General features: G+C 26.6%; 6 protein-coding genes across 6 annotated transcripts; 4 read left to right on the forward strand and 2 right to left on the reverse strand.

Moving 5' to 3' along the window:
- Positions 1–651: 651 nt before the first annotated feature.
- On the reverse strand, positions 652–1,104 carry OCT59_022255 (uncharacterized protein; the record flags this gene model as incomplete). Its single annotated transcript, XM_066144697.1, has 2 exons — positions 652–890; positions 963–1,104. 2 exons carry the CDS (start codon positions 1,102–1,104, stop codon positions 652–654), a joined length of 381 nt encoding a protein of 126 aa, XP_066006133.1.
- A 2,217-nt stretch (positions 1,105–3,321) lies between these two features.
- On the reverse strand, positions 3,322–3,751 carry OCT59_022256 (uncharacterized protein; the record flags this gene model as incomplete). Its single annotated transcript, XM_066144698.1, has 2 exons — positions 3,322–3,633; positions 3,710–3,751. The coding sequence occupies 2 exons, from the start codon at positions 3,749–3,751 to the stop codon at positions 3,322–3,324; spliced, it is 354 nt and encodes a 117-aa protein (XP_066006134.1).
- A 2,095-nt stretch (positions 3,752–5,846) lies between these two features.
- On the forward strand, positions 5,847–6,566 carry OCT59_022257 (uncharacterized protein; the record flags this gene model as incomplete). Its single annotated transcript, XM_066144699.1, has 2 exons — positions 5,847–6,041; positions 6,120–6,566. 2 exons carry the CDS (start codon positions 5,847–5,849, stop codon positions 6,564–6,566), a joined length of 642 nt encoding a protein of 213 aa, XP_066006135.1.
- Positions 6,567–8,484: 1,918 nt separating this feature from the next.
- On the forward strand, positions 8,485–8,825 carry OCT59_022258 (uncharacterized protein; the record flags this gene model as incomplete). The annotated part of the gene is made up of 2 exons (XM_066144700.1): positions 8,485–8,541; positions 8,604–8,825. The coding sequence occupies 2 exons, from the start codon at positions 8,485–8,487 to the stop codon at positions 8,823–8,825; spliced, it is 279 nt and encodes a 92-aa protein (XP_066006136.1).
- A 6,206-nt stretch (positions 8,826–15,031) lies between these two features.
- Positions 15,032–15,605, forward strand: OCT59_022259 (uncharacterized protein; the record flags this gene model as incomplete). The annotated part of the gene is made up of 2 exons (XM_025319842.2): positions 15,032–15,370; positions 15,441–15,605. The coding sequence occupies 2 exons, from the start codon at positions 15,032–15,034 to the stop codon at positions 15,603–15,605; spliced, it is 504 nt and encodes a 167-aa protein (XP_025172762.2).
- A 583-nt stretch (positions 15,606–16,188) lies between these two features.
- On the forward strand, positions 16,189–16,592 carry OCT59_022260 (uncharacterized protein; the record flags this gene model as incomplete). The annotated part of the gene is made up of 3 exons (XM_066144701.1): positions 16,189–16,366; positions 16,445–16,480; positions 16,549–16,592. The coding sequence occupies 3 exons, from the start codon at positions 16,189–16,191 to the stop codon at positions 16,590–16,592; spliced, it is 258 nt and encodes an 85-aa protein (XP_066006137.1).
- Positions 16,593–18,043: the final 1,451 nt, after the last annotated feature.

Below are 18,043 nucleotides of genomic sequence, written 5' to 3' on the forward strand. Positions count from 1 at the left end.
CACCTAAACGATCCCATCATTGTTAAAAACCATGATGCGACCTCAAATTCAAAGGTGACTGTCATGATCTACCTAAAAATTTGCCCAATGACTGCCTCGATGGAATGCCAAATCATTCCATTTATTCCAATTACTTTCTAACATCTTACAGCCAACATTTTTAACACTCACTTCAGTGCGATTACTATGTGACTTAGCTTTTTTATCTTTACCGCTAATACCGCACTGCTTTTTTTCCTTTACTACACGTTATAAATAACGTGCATGTATGATTCTTTCTTTATTAAAAAAGCTGTATGTATATACTATCGGATACAGAATGATGAAATAAACGAAAACATTTCCAAATAATTCGATAAAACTCTGGAAAGTCTATATATTTTTCTTTCAAATAAAATTTGCCATATGTAAATATAATCAAATATGGAATGATGTGAAACTAAAAATAAATTCAATAGACAAAACTGACTATATATTTTTCTTTCTAACCAAATAGCCTTATGTAAATATTATCAGATAAGGAATAATCTAAAATCCTAAAATAATTATTCATTTTTTCACTTTTGATAATTTGTTTCTTAATAATTAGCCATCCCACAAAAGAAAATAGAAAAACAAAACAAGAATAACTAATTATATATTTTTGTCTCCTTAATATAACATACCTTGCTTTAATTTACAAGCTTTAATTGCACACTGATTAACCACGTAGTCATGAGTAATACCACGTCCACGCCTTCCTCTTCTAACCCCATTACAATATGTCGTTAAAAGACTTTTATCTCTAATACTATTCAAACCCTGATGAAATTCTGCCCTTGTAATAGGTTCTCGTCTATTGAGTATTTCTTGCCAAGGAGCGACATTATTCTGTCCACTAATTTCCATTTCTTGAAGGTCCGTAATAATATTGTCTATCGTAGTACTTTAACCAGCACTACTCGACTGTTCTGCTAACTTACTATCTTTTCGTTTAAAAGAATCATCTTTTTTCTTTCTTAATTCAAAAAAATGTTCTTCGTTAAAAGAATGATTAATAAAAATATCATCTATTAACATTTTGTATCCAACTTCACTTGTAACTTGATCTACCAGAAACTCCATTTCTTTTTCTGATATGTATTGTTTCTTAAGAATATCATGTCTACGTTTCAATTTATGTTTGGAAATAAGTACTTTTGATCCAATTTCATTATTTGTGACCTGCCATTTATTTTTATTACTCTTGAGGCTATTTTTAAACCTCTTTTTATACTTTTCTTGTTCTTTTGATGTCTTAAATTGCTTGTTTATCTGCAAATTTGAATACGTAACTGCATATTTACGTGCTCCACTATCTATCAAAACTTTTTTTGTATAAGACACGCCAACGCGTTTACTTATTACTTGTTTAACTTTACTAAAATCCTTGAACACATTTTCACAGGTCGAAAAGTGAAAAATCAGGCACCAATCGGTCACCAATCAGGTAGCTGATTGGTATCTGATTAGTAACCAATTGGTGCCTGATTGGCATTTTCGCCAAATACCGTCACCAATCAGGCAGTTTGCTAATTTTTGATCCAGTAATCAGAAAAGGATGAAATATAGCTCATTGAAATCGTCTCAACATGACGAATCTAATGGTAGTAAAATCTCATTTCCAGAATTAATACTTGATGAGAAATTAAGTACATCAGGAAATTATATAGTGCGAAAAGTTGCGCAAGTTTACACATCATAATATTTCGTAAGCTTCCAGACCCGCCGCAAGTTTGCGTAAGCGTAATATTTTGTAACTTTTTTAAAATATTTCGAAATATTACGATATGCAAAGCTTCGTAATTTTACGATTTGTAATATTCCGTAATTTTGCGGTTCGCAATATTTCGTAATTTTACATAATATTTCGTAAGTTTTCAGACCCGCCGCAAGTTTGCGTAAGCGTAATATTTTGTAACTTTTTAAAATATTTCGAAATATTACTGTATGCAAGGCTTCGTAATTTTACGATTCGTAATATTCCGTAATTTTACTGCGTAATACTTCGCAACTTTTTAAAATATTTCGAAATTCTATGATGCGTAATGTTCCATAATTTGACGATTCGTAATATTCTGTGATTTTACACAACTTAATATTTCGTAATATTTCAAAATATTTCGATAAATAATACTTCATTTTCTGTACTATAAGTTTATATAATGTATGTTTTATTAGATATAATCATAAAAAATTACAAGTATTTATTAATATATACAGAATACATAAAAGTAAAAAAAAGAAAGAGTAGAGTAACAATATTATTAGACGTAAAAAGAAGAGAAACAGCTATAGTAACGTTAGTATTAGATATAAAGATAAAAGAAATATTGTTATTATTGTTAGTATTAAGGTAAAAAGAGTTAAAGAAACAGTAAAAGGAGTAAAAGAAACATGGATATTATCGTTAGTATTAAAGTACAAGTAAAAAGAAATAAAGGAAACGTAGATAGTATTGTTAGTATTACGACATAAAGTAACAAAGAGGTAAAAAAAAACGCGTTAATATTAAAATAATTAGTATTAATAAATAAATATTTCTATACCTGCAAAGTAATTGAACAAAAGAATAAAGAAATAAAGAGAAAGGAAAAAATAAACATGTTGTTAGTATTGTTAGTATCGTTAGTATTAAAGTACAAGTAAAAAGGAATAAAGGAAACATGGATATTATTGTTAGTATTACGATACAAAATAACAAAGAGGTAAAAAAAAATGAAAATAATTAGTATTAATAAACAAATATTTCTATACCTGCAAAGCAATAAATTATGAAATATATGTAAATATATTGTATATAATTAAAGAAATATAAATAGAAAGAAGAGACAAAAAAATTAAAAATATTGAACAAAAGAATAAAGAAATAAGAAACAAAAATAAATAAGACAAAAACGCGTGCATGATTAAATGATTAAATGATTAAATCACATGCAAGGATCAGCCTAATTTTGATTGGCCAGAAAATACGATATCGTAAAATTACGGAAATCCGCATTTTAAAAAATCACAGAAATTGTATATGCACAATTACTAAATATTATCCCCTCGTGATAAATTAAAAATTATCAACACAAATTCAACACAAATTTAACAAATTTAACGAAATTTGGCCAAAATTAACAAATTTTTACCAGAATTATCAACACAAATTGAACACAAATTGAACACAAATTTCAGCCACGATTTATTTATGTCACACCCGTGTTGTTAAGAATTAATAACCATTTTATTTATTAAAACTATATTAATTATGGTAAAAAAAATGCTATTACGTGTGATATATATAAAAAATAATATTTATTTTTTATGCAACCCATAATTCTCTAATAAACTATTTACATACCGACCTTCCTCCTCCGTGTTATAAGAGTCAATAGAAAGTATATCATCGTCAGCTATGCCATCGTTGGCATATGCGTCGTTGGCCCGCATCGTTAACCCGCCACCATCGTTAGCCGCACCATCGTTAGGCCTACCATCGTTAGTCACACCATTATCAGCCGCACCTGCTCTATCGTCAGCTGCTCTATCACCACCATCGTCTACATCATTACCATCATGAGAATCATCGTCCGAATGTGTAAATTTATCCCTATTTTCCAACTTTTGCTAAAAATCAATAAATAAATAAATAAACTGTAATTCAAATAATTCACATTTTGCAAATTGTAAATTAAAAACTTACTAAGTTGTTGATTATCTTCGACTTCATTATACTTTCGCTCATTTGAATGTTTTGATTATTAGGATTTAAGTACGTTTCGCATATGCTAATCGCATACGTTATTTGTGTTTTTGAGGGATTTTTATTTTCTTTTCGCAACTTATCGATTATCGCGACATATATGTCGTAGGTTGCCCATCTTTAACCTTTTTAAATAGGTTGTTGTAACATCTTTTCACCTCCGCCTTACTCTTCCATTCCTGAATCTTTGACGGACTAGCCTCGAGTGTTAATAGACGGTAATTTATGCCCAGTCCGCTTCGAAAACAGAATACATAACGTCTTTAACTCTGGACGTGAACGTCCCTCGTATGCTTCTATGTTGTTGTACTAACTATTAAAAAAAAATGTTAGTATGAAATTTAATAAAATTCATAATTGCTTTAACTTACAGTCGGGGCAATTTTTTTTTCGAAAAAAATAATCCATTGATTTTTTTGAACTGGCGCGCATAAATTCCGGATTTTCGTCTTTTAAATATTTTTCGGTAGCGAGTTTGTACTCGTCTTGCGAAGGATAAACAAAATTTTCAAATAAAATTTTCGACACCTTCTTAACGAGCTCCTAATCAAACGAGGTTAGCATTTCAGGTTTACATTAAATAATATTCATCTTTATTACCTTTACATACTCCGGATCTATTGTATTATTATTATTTTTGTTATTATCGTTGAGCTTTTTTTCTATGCTCGAGAGACGGGTTTCGAGATTTTTTTTGTCCGGTGATAAGAACTTCAAGCTTAGAAATTATCTGCGAATTGGTTCTTAATAGTTTTTCTATTGTTTTTTTATTAACTTTAACAATAAAATATAATTTAACTATATATTATATAATTTCTTTTATAAAGAATATGATACATATTATGTCATATATACCATCAACACTATCATCGGATATTCTCACTCGCTTCTCAGCTTCGCTACCCTCAGTACTACGTTTTGAAAATCTTTCATTATCGTCAATTCTTCGTTTTCGCCACGCTTTGTAGCCATTATGATAATAAATTTGAAACGAAAATATGAGAAAAAGGAGGAAATATATGAGAAAAAAGAGGAAATATATGAGAAAAAAAGAGGAAATATATGAGAAAAAGGTGAACTAGAAAATTCGAAAAGGATGAGGAAAAAGGGGGAAATACATGAATCAGAAATTCAGAAAAAGGAGGCAAGCTGTCATAAGGTAATTTCCGCCATTCTATACTAAAAAAGAAAAAAAACTTGCGAAATATTGCGAAAAATGGATGAACTAATGCGAAATATTACGAAAAATGAATGTACTAATGCAAAAATTTTGCATCGTGATATTACGAAAAAATATTGTAACACTTTCATAAGAGAACTTTAAAAAAAATCTCGTAAAAGCACATACATAGTACAATCGAAATATTAATCAAATCCAATTTATAAAAAAATAACATGTTACACATGTTGGGGCTTTTATGCATGGAAAAAAAAGTTGCAGCCAGTGAACTCATTTGGCTGATCAGATTGATAGCGCTTATAACCTGATTATCGCATAAATTTGTGGCTGATCATCCGTCCATTATTGTAAAAGTGATTTGCCGTGTTAAGCCAATAAATTTGCGGCTGATTATCAGATGATTAGCCGGCCATCCGAACTCTTACAGCCCGTTACAGCAAATTCAAAATATGCGAAACACTCAGCACTTTTGCTGTCAGATTCACTTGGCAGGTTGCCGGCAAATTGAAATAGTAAATAAAATAATAAACAATATTTATATGGTACATCATAGACTTGTTACATTTATTTTTAGATTTGCCAACCCACGAACTCGGCAAGTTCCCGACAGCAAAATTGCTGAGTGTTTCGCATATTTTAAATTTTGCTATAATGCGTAAAATTGCGAATGATTCCGCGATATTAGCCACCAGATTCTTACAGCCAGTTCCATTCATTAATGCGTAAATTTGCGTAGTCGTGTCTATTCAAATAACTCAATCAATTGTAATCCATTCAATTAATTCATTAAATTTTTACAATGAATTTGCAATATAATTTTATTAGCACACATAATCTCATATAAATTAAATAGTGAATTGATACTTTTCATCAAATTTGACGCGTTAATTTAGTAACATGAGTTTCAAATGCCCCCTTTGTATGCGAATATTCAGTCAACGCTTTGCATATACTCAACACGCCCAAAAATGCTTAAAAAATGTAGAAGTAGAAGTAGAAGATGATGATGATAATAATGATAGTGAAAAATATAGCAGTGAAATGGATACAAGAAGTAATCTAAGTAGTGAATATGAAAATGATAAAGTTGAGGTAATTATGTTATTCCAGATTATTCTTTTTAAAGAAAAAGCTCAAATTATACTAACTCATTTTGGTTTATAATTTTAGGTGGATGATGATAATAATGTACAAAATATGTCATTTGACAGTATTGGAAGTGCAATATCAGAGATGAGCCTTGAAGATAGTAACTTTGAAAATATATTAGATTCATCTGAAGAGCCTGAAATTTTTGAAGAACCCAAAAATCTCAATACCAAAACTTGCACAGAATTTCCTAATGATGCTTATAAAGATCTAATGTTATTAGTAACGAAATATAAAATAAACAATAAAGGTGGTAATGAAATAATACGTTTTTTTAATAAACATTCAAATCTTACAGAATCACCATTACCAAAAAATATTGAACAGGGACGAGCATTTATGAATAATATGAAGTTTTCTAATTTAGAATTTAGTAAAGTTCTTATAACAAAACATAAGGATAAAGATTATTTTCTTTATTATCAAAACTTAATACAGTGCATCAAAAATATCTTAACTGTTCCCTGACATAACACAAAATTTTGCGCTATCTTACGAAAACTATGAGGTAAATAGTAAATATTAGTTAATTCAATAATTTAAATAATATTTATTTTAATTTATTTATATTATTTTATAGTATAATAGAGAAAGTATTTACAGTGAACAAAACACTGGAAAATGGTGGAAAACTACGCAAGAATCCTTACCTACTGGTTCCAAATTATTATCAATTATTTTATATTCAGATGCAACAACTACAGATACATTAGGAAAAAGTCAATTGCATCCAATATATATTTCATTAGGCAATATTCCAATATGGCGTCGTAATAAACAGGATGCAAAGCAACTTTTGGGATATTTACCAATTTTAGAAGCTGCAAATAAAGATCTGGTTCGTGATACCTTTCATAAATCTTTACGTCATTTACTAGAACCAATTATTTTATTAAAAGATGGTATAGACCTTTTTATAAATAATGAAAATACCTGGTTTTATCCTAGAGTTTCAACTATTATTGCAGATTGGCCAGAAGCCGCAAGTTTTTGTTTAGTTTATAAATCCTCCAATTCAAGCCTTCCATGTCACTCCTGTTTAATTAAAAGGGACAATCTTGCAAATATAAACTTATCGGTTAATGATGTAATACTAAGAACTCATGATGAAATGCGTAAATATTTTGAAAATGATACACAAAAATCTGTTTGCATAGAATCTGTACCTAATTTTTTTTGGGATTTGCCGTAAGTATGCAAAAGTAGAAATAATTATAATAACATATATATATATTAATTATAAATATTTATATTATCAAGGAATATAAATATCTACTTGGCTACTGTTCCTGACAGAATGCATCATTTAGATTTGGGTTTATTTCGTTATCAAATTATCTTCACGTGCGATATCTTAAAATTGCAACATGTTAATGGTAATAAATTAGTTGAAGAAGTAGATCGCCGTCTAGCAGCAATTCCACGTTTTCCCGCCATTAAAATTTTTTCCAATGGACTGCAGTCAATTGCAAGATTAACTGCTAATGAATATCGAAGTTTGATGAAAGTCATGATATTTGTTATTGATAATTTATATGATGAAAATAATAACGAAGTAGATAATTTTGTAAATAATGATGATCTTGTGAAATTGTACGAATATTGGAATGAAATGTATATTTTAAGTAGATATGAAGAATTTAGTGAAAGTGACTTGGAGAAATTTAATGTATGTATTAAAATTTTAGTAAAATCGAAAATTTAAATTAAATAAATTAAATTAACATTTAAATTTTAGGATGCAATACATAGATGGGCGCGGATGTTTGTCAAGGCTTTTAAATTTGTTTCTCCTTCCAATTTGAAGTTGCCTAAATTGCATTCATGGTTTACTGCTATCATTGACTCAATACGATCTTATGGCGCAATAAACGGCTATACCACATAAACTTACGAAAGTCTCCACAAATATTTCGTTAAAATACCCTACCGAATTAGCAATAAAAAAGATGTCGAACCTCAGCTTTTACGAACTGTAAGTATTTGGAAATTTATTTATTGTATATATTTATTATATAACTTAAGATGGAAATTAAATTAATAGATAAAACGTCAAGCAATATCTATTAGAATGTCTCAACATTCAGTGAATCCGGCAAAAACACCTCGCACTTGTAAATTTTCTGCAAGACTCTTTGATTTCTCTTTACAAGATGCAAATACATTTTTTAATGAAAAAAAAGATTCCGTAGACAATAAAATGCAGACCGGTTTTGCTAGATTTATAAGTTGTCGGATTCATATCTAGATTTACTTGATGGGTTCACAATTATTGGTGAAACCCGAATAAACATATACGGATCGGTAACGCTGGAAAATGGTGCCATAATGCGTGCCACAAACAGGTATCATAATAAAGTATGGTTTAGCGGACATAGCTATTTCAATGGATTCTGAAGAATCAAATGATTATATATCAGACAAAGGACTTTGTTATGGACAGGTATTTTTCCAATTTATGTAATAATTTATTATAAAGTATTAATAAATATTTATTATTTATAGGCCTTATTGTTAGCAGAAGTATTAACAGACCCACCGCTAAATCTCGCATTAATTCAATGGTACGATTTTAAATCTAAAAGGAACCCATATTTATATGGATGTTCTCACGCAAAATTGATAGAATTATATAACTTTGTAGCTATAGAGTCTATACGTGGTGTCGTTCACATAGTCCGATTTGATAAACAAAATGAATATTTCGTAAATAAATATATTTTTTAGTCACTTGATATAGGAGTTTTGATTTATTTTAATAAAATTATATCCTTAAAGAATTTATGGTCACGTTTCCCATATCATAAATAAAATGCAGATTTATTTATTTATTATTATTAACAACACGGGTGTGACGTAAATAAATCGTGACTGAAATTTGTGTTCAATTTGTGTTCAATTTGTGTTGATAATTCTGGTAAAAAATTATTAATTTTGGCCAAATTTCGTTAAATTTGTTAAATTTGTGTTGAGTTTGTGTTGAATTTGTGTTGCGTAATTTTTTATTTATCACAAGGGGATGATATTTAGTAATTGCATGTACGACGTACAAGATTTTTTTTTATGATTTTTTTAAGAAATGTACGCAAAATATTTAATCAGAATATAATTGTTTTATTTTTAAATATGATATATTGATGATTTTTTTTAAAAAAAAAATTGATTTTTTTAAAATTCAATAGAATGTGCTAATAATAAATTGGTTTATTTTTAAATATAATATATTGATATTTATATTTAAATAACCAAAACATGTACATGATTTTTAATTATTTTTAATTGAAATCATGTACATGATTTTTAATTATTTTTAATTGAAATCAAACTAAGATTTTTTTTTAAAAAAAAATTAAAATAAATTAAGTGATTTATATTTATATTTAGAATCATGATATTTATATTTAGATAATCCATATCCGCATGAGATTTAATTAATATGTTTAATGATGAAAAGTCTAATAAATTAAATTTTAATTGAAACGAGAAATAAAATCAAACCAAAGAGGTATTGTTCAAATTTTATTTAAAGTGACATTTTACGACTTTCTTTCAAATTTTTACTCATCCCAAAATCAAATTATAAAAATCAAATCAAATCTAATAATGCCTCGCCAAACACGTCGTCGTTCCTATAACGTCCATTGGAACTGGGCTATGATGGACGAACTTGTCGACATACGCCGCGACAGAAACCGTGCCTACCATAATATTAATGGTAGAAGCCGCCAAGATTTTTTGGGACTCTGTTGCCAATAGGTTCATATGACTAATATCTATAATTTCTTTAAGAAAGAATTTAAATTCAAATTAACCAATCCATTTAATTGAATCAGAATAAATAGAATATTTCGAATGAGGGTTTCCGGGCAACAGTGCAGCCAAAAGTGGAGGAACCTCGTCAGGGATTACCATGTAAGTAAATAAATAACATTACATTCATATAAATTAAATGTATTTACCGAATATTCAAACTGATTTTGATATTTAGAACTATGTCCTTTATCGTAATGGTAACCCTGGGCGGCGGCTGTGGACGCGTACCGGCGCAAGATATTATCGCGAATTTAGAACGAGATTTTGGGAGAGGCCGGGTAATTATACTATAATAAAATTTATAATTAATATTTACGTTCATGTTTTAAATTTGATAAATTTGATCAATTTTAGTCGCGCGTGACGATCGTAGCAGGAGAAACTTACCTACGTATCGTAGAAGAAGATAATTATTTTTATTTTTTTATTATTTATTAAGTGAGTAGTATTGATCGTCTGGAATAGAGCTCAGTTTTTTGCATGCGTACTGACCATCGTGCCATAAAAATACGCGTCTTATTTTATAAAATAGTAGCGAACAAGTATCAAATGTGTATTTTTTTTATTAAGTTATAATAAAAATTAGAATTTACTTTAATTTTTAACATAAAAATTGTAAATAATAAAAAATTCGTAAATAAAAATAAATTTGCTTTCCCAAACTTAAAAAAAAAGGTGTTTATATAAAAGAAAAGGTGTTTATATTATTTTTGATTATTCAATAGTATCACATGCCCCTTGTATACGTTCTACTGCATATGCAGTTTACAATCTCGTAAATTTTCGAAATATTTCAACCGTAATATTACGCAGGTTTACAGTTTCGTAAATTTTCGAAATATTTCAACCGTAATATTACGCAGGTTTACAGTTTCGTAAATTTGCAGAATATTTTGACCGTAATATTACGCAGGTTTACAGTTTCGTAAATTTTCGAAATATTTTAACCGTAATATTACGCAGGTTTACAGTTTCGTAAATTTTCGAAATATTTCAACCGTAATATTACGCAGGTTTACAGTTTTGTAAATTTTCGAAATATTTTAACCGTAATATTACGCAGGTTTACAGTTTCGTAAATTTTCGAAATATTTCAACCGTAATATTACGCAGGTTTACAGTTTCGTAAATTTTCGAAATATTTCAACCGTAATATTACGCAGGTTTACAGTTTCGTAAATTTTCGAAATATTTCAACCGTAATATTACGCAGGTTTACAGTTTCGTAAATTTGCAGAATATTTTGACCGTAATATTGCGTAAATCTTACGATATTGAAAACTTACGTAATATTTTAACCGTAATATCACATAAATCTTACGAAATTGTAAACTTACGTAATATTTTGAAATTTTTCGAAATATTATGCCATAAACTTTCGTAAACTTACAAAATCGTAAACTTACGCAATTCTTCGCACTATAAAATTTCCTGATGTAAAATATAAAAATAAAAATGTATTATTTATATTTTATTTAATTTTTTATTAACTATTAATCCTAGAGATGCGATTTTACCACCATTAGATTCGTCTTGTTGAGACGATTCCAATGAGCTATATTTCATTCTTTTCTGATCACTGGATCAAAAGTTAGCAAACTGCCTGATTGGCGAGTATTTGGCGAAAATGCCAATCATCGCAATCGGTCACCAATCAGGTATCTGATTGGTGACCGATTGGTGACTGATTGATGCCTGATTTTTCACTTTTCGACCTGTGTTTGCAATGGAGGTGTAGGAGTTACTATCACCTTTGAACGACAATTTTGACAAACTTTTCTATTTCTTAACATTATATAAAGACAGACATTCATTACAAAACGAGCATGGGATGTAAAACCCCAAATACCATGTTCGTCTACCATGACTAAATTTAATATAAGTTGTAGTTTGTCTGTTCTTTTCTTGTTTCTTCAATTTATTTTCAATAATTACAAGTTTATCCAATAATAATTGACATATTCTTAAAAAATACTTGTTTCTAGTTTCTATATCAATAGGTAACCCACAAAATACACTCGTCAAGTATTTTAAAATCCTGTATTTAGTATTCATCATAGGCCGATCCGAATTAATCAAATAAGGCTTATTATATTTCTTTATTATATGTCTATTGTTAGTAACAATCGTCAACATATCTTTTTCTTTCTGTAATGAATCTACATGTAAAAGGATGTAGGACTTTCCTTTTCGGGTGGAGTATATCGTATCAGCCCCCGTATACCATTTCACTTTTTCTGGACAGAAAAAAGTATAGCCGATAAAACTTTCTTTATTCGGCATCTTTTATCTGATTGGTACACCGTATTTACGGTATTTACGCCTTCTTTTGAAAAAATTTCGCAAGAAAATAAAACTTTTATGTCTTTAAAGGACTATTAAGCCTTGTGAACTTGTTCGAACTGAAAAGAGTGATAATAAAAAGTGTGTTGTTTAAACTAAGGAACACTTTTGTCTTAATACTGAAGTGCTATTTTTCTAGTAATTTAACGAGAAAAAAGCGTAATATTTCTTGTATGAAAAATGGACGTGAACGGTACAGGAAAGAGTTTTATGTTTGTAAGTAATTATATTATATTTATATAATATTTATAATATTTACATATAATTTAAACTAATTAAATTCTTTATTTAAAAAATTATTCAAATATTTTAGATCGTGAGTAATTCCATTATATTTATATAACATTCACATATAATTTAAACTAACTAAATTCTTTATTTAAAAAATTATTCAAATATTTTAGATTGTAAGTAATTATATTATATTTATATAATATTTATAATATTTATATATAATTTAAACTAACTAAATTCTTTTATTTAAAAAATTATTCAAATATTTAGATCGTAAGTAATTCTATTATATTTATATAACATTTACATATATATAATTTAAACTAACTCTTTATTTAAAAATTATTTTGTAATTTCTTATAGTTAGTAAGTTATAAGTTATTTATTTAATTCTATTATATATTTATATTTATATAATATTTACATATAATTTAAACTAACTAAATTCTTTATTTAAAAAATTATTCAAATATTTTAGATAGTATGTAATTCTTTTATATTTATATAACATTTACATATAATTTAAACTAACTAATTCTTTATTTAAAAAATTATTCAAATATTTTAGATCGTAAGTAATTCTATTATATTTATATAATATTTACATATAATTTAAACTAACTAATTCTTTATTAAAAAAATTATTCAAATATTTTAGATCGTAAGTAATTCTATTATATTTATATAATTTCTATATAATATTTACATATAATTTAAACTAACTAAATTCTTTATTTAAAAAATTATTCAAATATTTTAGATAGTAAGTAATTCTATTATATTTGTATAACATTTACATATAATTTAAACTAGCTAAATTCTTTATTTAAAAAATTATTCAAATATTTTAGATCGTAAGTAATTCTATTATATTTATATAATATTTACATATAATTTAAACTAACTAAATTCTTTTATTTAAAAAATTATTCAAATATTTTAAATCGTAAGTAATTCTTTTACATTTATATAACATTTACATATAATTTAAATTAACTAAATTCTTTATTTAAAAAATTATTCAAATATTTTAGATGGTAAGTAATTCTATTATTTATATAATAACATCTACATATAATTCATTAAACTAAATTCTTTATTTAAAAATTATTCAAATATTTTAGATCGTAAGTAATTCTATTATATTTATATAATATTTACATATAATTTAAACTAACTAAATTCTTTATTTAAAAAATTATTTATTAATAATATAGGGAGTATGTTATTTATTTAATCCTATTATATTTATATAATATTTACATAATTTAAACTAACTAAATTCTTTATTTAAAAAATCATTTAAAATATTTTAGCCTGTAAGTATTGCATTTTTTTAATTATAATAATCCAATATTTTTTATATTAATTTATTATAATTGTATAATATTTACTAAATCTTTTTAAAAATTTTGGTAATTTATTTTAGTTGGTAAGTTATACTAACTGAAGTTATTGTATACTATTTATTTAAAATTTAATTAATTAATTAGTTATATTAAAATCTTATAATTTTATTTAGAGTAAGTATAATTAATATTGTTTAATATTTAAAATTTTAATTGTAAATTTTATTTTAATTTTAATTTTTAATATAATTTCATTTTTATATTTAAAGATTTGGCACTAGTGGAAGTAAAATTGTAAATCAATGTATTTCTAAAAATAAATTAAAATGGGTTTGTTATGGTAAATTTGAAAATATTGAATATCATGATAAAGGAGAATTTGGTACTATATATATAGCTAAATATATTAGTATTGAAGTAATTCTTAAATATTTTGATTATCTTAATAATTCAGATGAAAGTTTAAATGAATTGTTAAATGAAGTATGATTAAATATTTTTTTTTTTTAATATTATAATTTATTTATATTAATTAGTTAAATATTATTTTTTTATAGTGGAAAATTATTAATTCAGATGAAATTATTAACATATATGGATTTACAAACAAGAATAGTTTAAAAAGATATTTAACAGAAATAACAAAAAGTTGGGAACAAAAATTATTTTATTTATTTCAAATTATTAATAAGGGTCTTAATGATATTCATAAAAAAGATCTTATTCATTATAACTTTCATAATGGTAATATTTTATGTAACAAGTATGAAGAAGATATATATGGAATTTTTATTAGTGATTATTTAGGATTATATCAACTTGCAAAATCTTTTTTAAAAGAAAATGATATCTATGGAGTTTTATCATTTATAGCACCTGAAATTTTAAGATTATATTCAAGCTAGTGATATATATAGTTTTTCTATAATTATGTGGGAATTTACATCTGAAATTCCACCATTTAATGATAAAGCGCATGATCTTCAACTTGCCTTAAGTATTTGTAAAGGTGAACGTCCTGAAATTATTGAAAATACTCCACAATGTTATATAGATTTAATGAAAAAATACTGGGATGAAGATTCATTAAAAAGGCCATCTTCTAAAGAAGTTTGAATTATCATTGAAGATTAGATTTTTCGTCCCAAAAATGAGAAAATTGAAGGTATTAATGAAGAATTAAAAAGCAATATTATGGAATTTATAAATGCACCAATTGAGCATAATAATCTTATTGTAAAATCTCATCCAAAAGCATGTTATACAAGTCATTTACTTGATTTTACCAGTGAAGAAATAAATGAAATTGAAATTCTAGGAGATTCTCAAAGATTTCTTAATTTTTTGAATGAATTTAATTATCACTCTATAAAACTGAAAATAAAATTGGTTCCATATTCACAAATTAAAATTTTAAAAAAAATAGCAGAAGGAGGATTTGGTATTATTTATAAAGCTTTAATTAATGGAGAAGTTGTTGCTATTAAAAAAGTTTTAAATTCTCAAGAACTAAATAAATATTTTTTAAATGAGGTAATTAATTTTCAAAATTTGTTTTTTTTAAAAAAGATTTAATATACTAATTTAAACTATAAAATTTTAGTTAAAATCACTTTATCAATGTTATGATAGTAAATTTGAATATATTATTAAATATCATGGTATCACAAAAGATCCTATAACAAAAGAATTTATGTTTATAATGAAATATGCAAATGGAGGGGATTTACATAATTATTTACGAAAGAATTTTGCAAAGATTACATGAAAGAAAAAATTGCACATTTTGTGGCGAATTTCATCAGATGGGTATTTATAACTTAACGTTATTTAATAATGATTTTAAAATTATTTAAATAAAATTTTATTAATAATCAATTTTTATTTTTAGACTTCAAACTATTTATGAAAAAGATTTTGTACATCGAGATTTTCATAGTGGAAATATATTAGTTGAAATAATTGAAAATGGCTCATGTAAAATAGATCAATATCTAATTGGAAATTTAGGATTATCACAGCCTGCAAATGAAATTCCACATGATAGCAGTATATATGGAGTAATACCTTATATTGCACCAGAAATATTTAAAGGCGCCAAATTTTCTAAATCATCTGATATTTATTGTATAGGCATGATTATGTGGGAATTAACAACTGGTTGTAAACCTCTTGATAATGTTGAACATGATGTTGATTTAATTTATAAAATTATTGATGGAAAACGGCCTAATATTACTGATGACACTCCCGAAGATTTTGCTAATTTAATGAAAAGATGTTGGAATCCTAATCCTAAAAAGAGACCTTTAGCAACGGATGTTTGTGAAATTTTTAATTCTTGGTCAAATATGGGAATGGATGCCGAATATTTTAATCAAGCTGAAGAATTAAGATTAGAATTAATAAAATCAAAAATGCTTGGACCAGATTTTAATGAAAAACCTCATCCAAAAGCAATTTATACAAGCAGATCATTAAGTTCTTTAACTGGTTCACCTTCAATTATAACGTTTAATACGAAATCAAGTATGTAAACATTATTTTTTATATAAATTTGGACAATATTTACAACATTTTAACATTCAATAATTATTATCATCTTAGATAATAAACTTATTGAAGAATCAATCAACAATAAAGGTATTAAGTTATTTGTTTTAATCAGTACGTAAAGAAATTTTATTAATTACTTGATTCTTTTTCTTTAGAATATATTACAAAAGAATATGAGTTTGATATAAATGAAATTTAAAGGTACAATTAAAAGTTTTCTATTATTGCCTTTAATAATTGTTTTGATCAATTCAGTATCAAGATAAAATTTCAGAAGTAAATCCAATAAATCCAATAAATCCAAGGAAACAAGATGCAATTGAAGATTTTTATCATTTTTATTTTTTATTCTATTTTATTTTATTTTCTTTTCTTTAAAAAAAAAAGGAATGCATATTAAAGTTAGTAACAATGTTAACACAGAATATTATGAATAGAAACTTTTGTAATCATGTTCTGCTTTCATTAAGTTTTTTCTTTTTTTATAGTAAATTTATTTATTATACAATTACTATTTGTTGAAATAAAGATTATAATTGTAAATCTTAAAATTCTCACTGGTAGCTATAATTTTAACATCATAATTATTTACGTTTTTTTTAAATCAAGAACGCGACACAAGATGCATTGCTGCAATTTATTGATTTAACTTAAACAAATCAATACACAACTAACATTCCATTACATCAGAAATGAATATCCTGCCACACCTTCCCGATGCTATTCTTCTCCCTCCACGAATACCGTTACTGACCCTCGTTAAATCCTTTAGTTCGGTTATTGTAACAACTGTAGCTATCACCTTTATGCTAACAGCTTTCTAACCCCTCCAAAATTAAATAAATGGTAATGGCTATGTCTACTACAATTCAACGTCGTGGTATACTAGATACGATTTTTATAAAATTAAACTAACTACGACAAGGCAGAAATGCCACATACATGAAAACTAGTCTAAAAATTTACAAAAGTGAAATATTAGTATACTATTTATTTTCCAAATGGGCTATCCTGGGAACGTATAAAGGAAAATGAATTCCTTTATTCGTCCCGATCATCATCCTGCCCTCTTCTTAAAACAAATTCTCGTGGCAAAATTTCAACACCCTGCATGCCATTTTTTCCATCTCTTATGAGACTTCAGCAAAGAGCCCAGCTATCTGCCTAATTTAAACGTCCACTTTGGTCCGATCTTCTTTCTTAAACACGTGATTGCGTAAATGAGTGTGGCGACCTAAATACCAAAACATCTCTCACCCTCCCTAACAACCTTTTTTGAGCCGCTACAACATGGTTTGTCACCTCGTCCACCCATTGGAATTTTAAGACCATGGACTCCGCCTAAGCAACTTAATATGGCAACGAGCTCGGTTATTCTGTGATGACCACCTTGTTTCGCATTCAGTTATCAGTTAAAAGATTTCCCGTAATCTGCTTTAGTTTAGCCGCATTTTGTACCACTCTCAAATACCTCTCTATCATTAAATTCTCTAGGCTCTAGGCACATGTGTTGTGTTTATACTGTGCCCATTTTTTCAAAAAATTCCCCCGAGACTCGAATTTCCAAAAAATATATCCAACGTCCAAAAGTCAAAAGAAATAATATTTCAAACAAAACTCCCAACCGTCTTTAATAGAGGCTCCTACTCT

This window comes from Rhizophagus irregularis, chromosome 31 (genome assembly GCF_026210795.1).
Source record: "Rhizophagus irregularis chromosome 31, complete sequence".
NCBI classification, from domain to species: Eukaryota; Fungi; Glomeromycota; class Glomeromycetes; order Glomerales; family Glomeraceae; genus Rhizophagus; species Rhizophagus irregularis.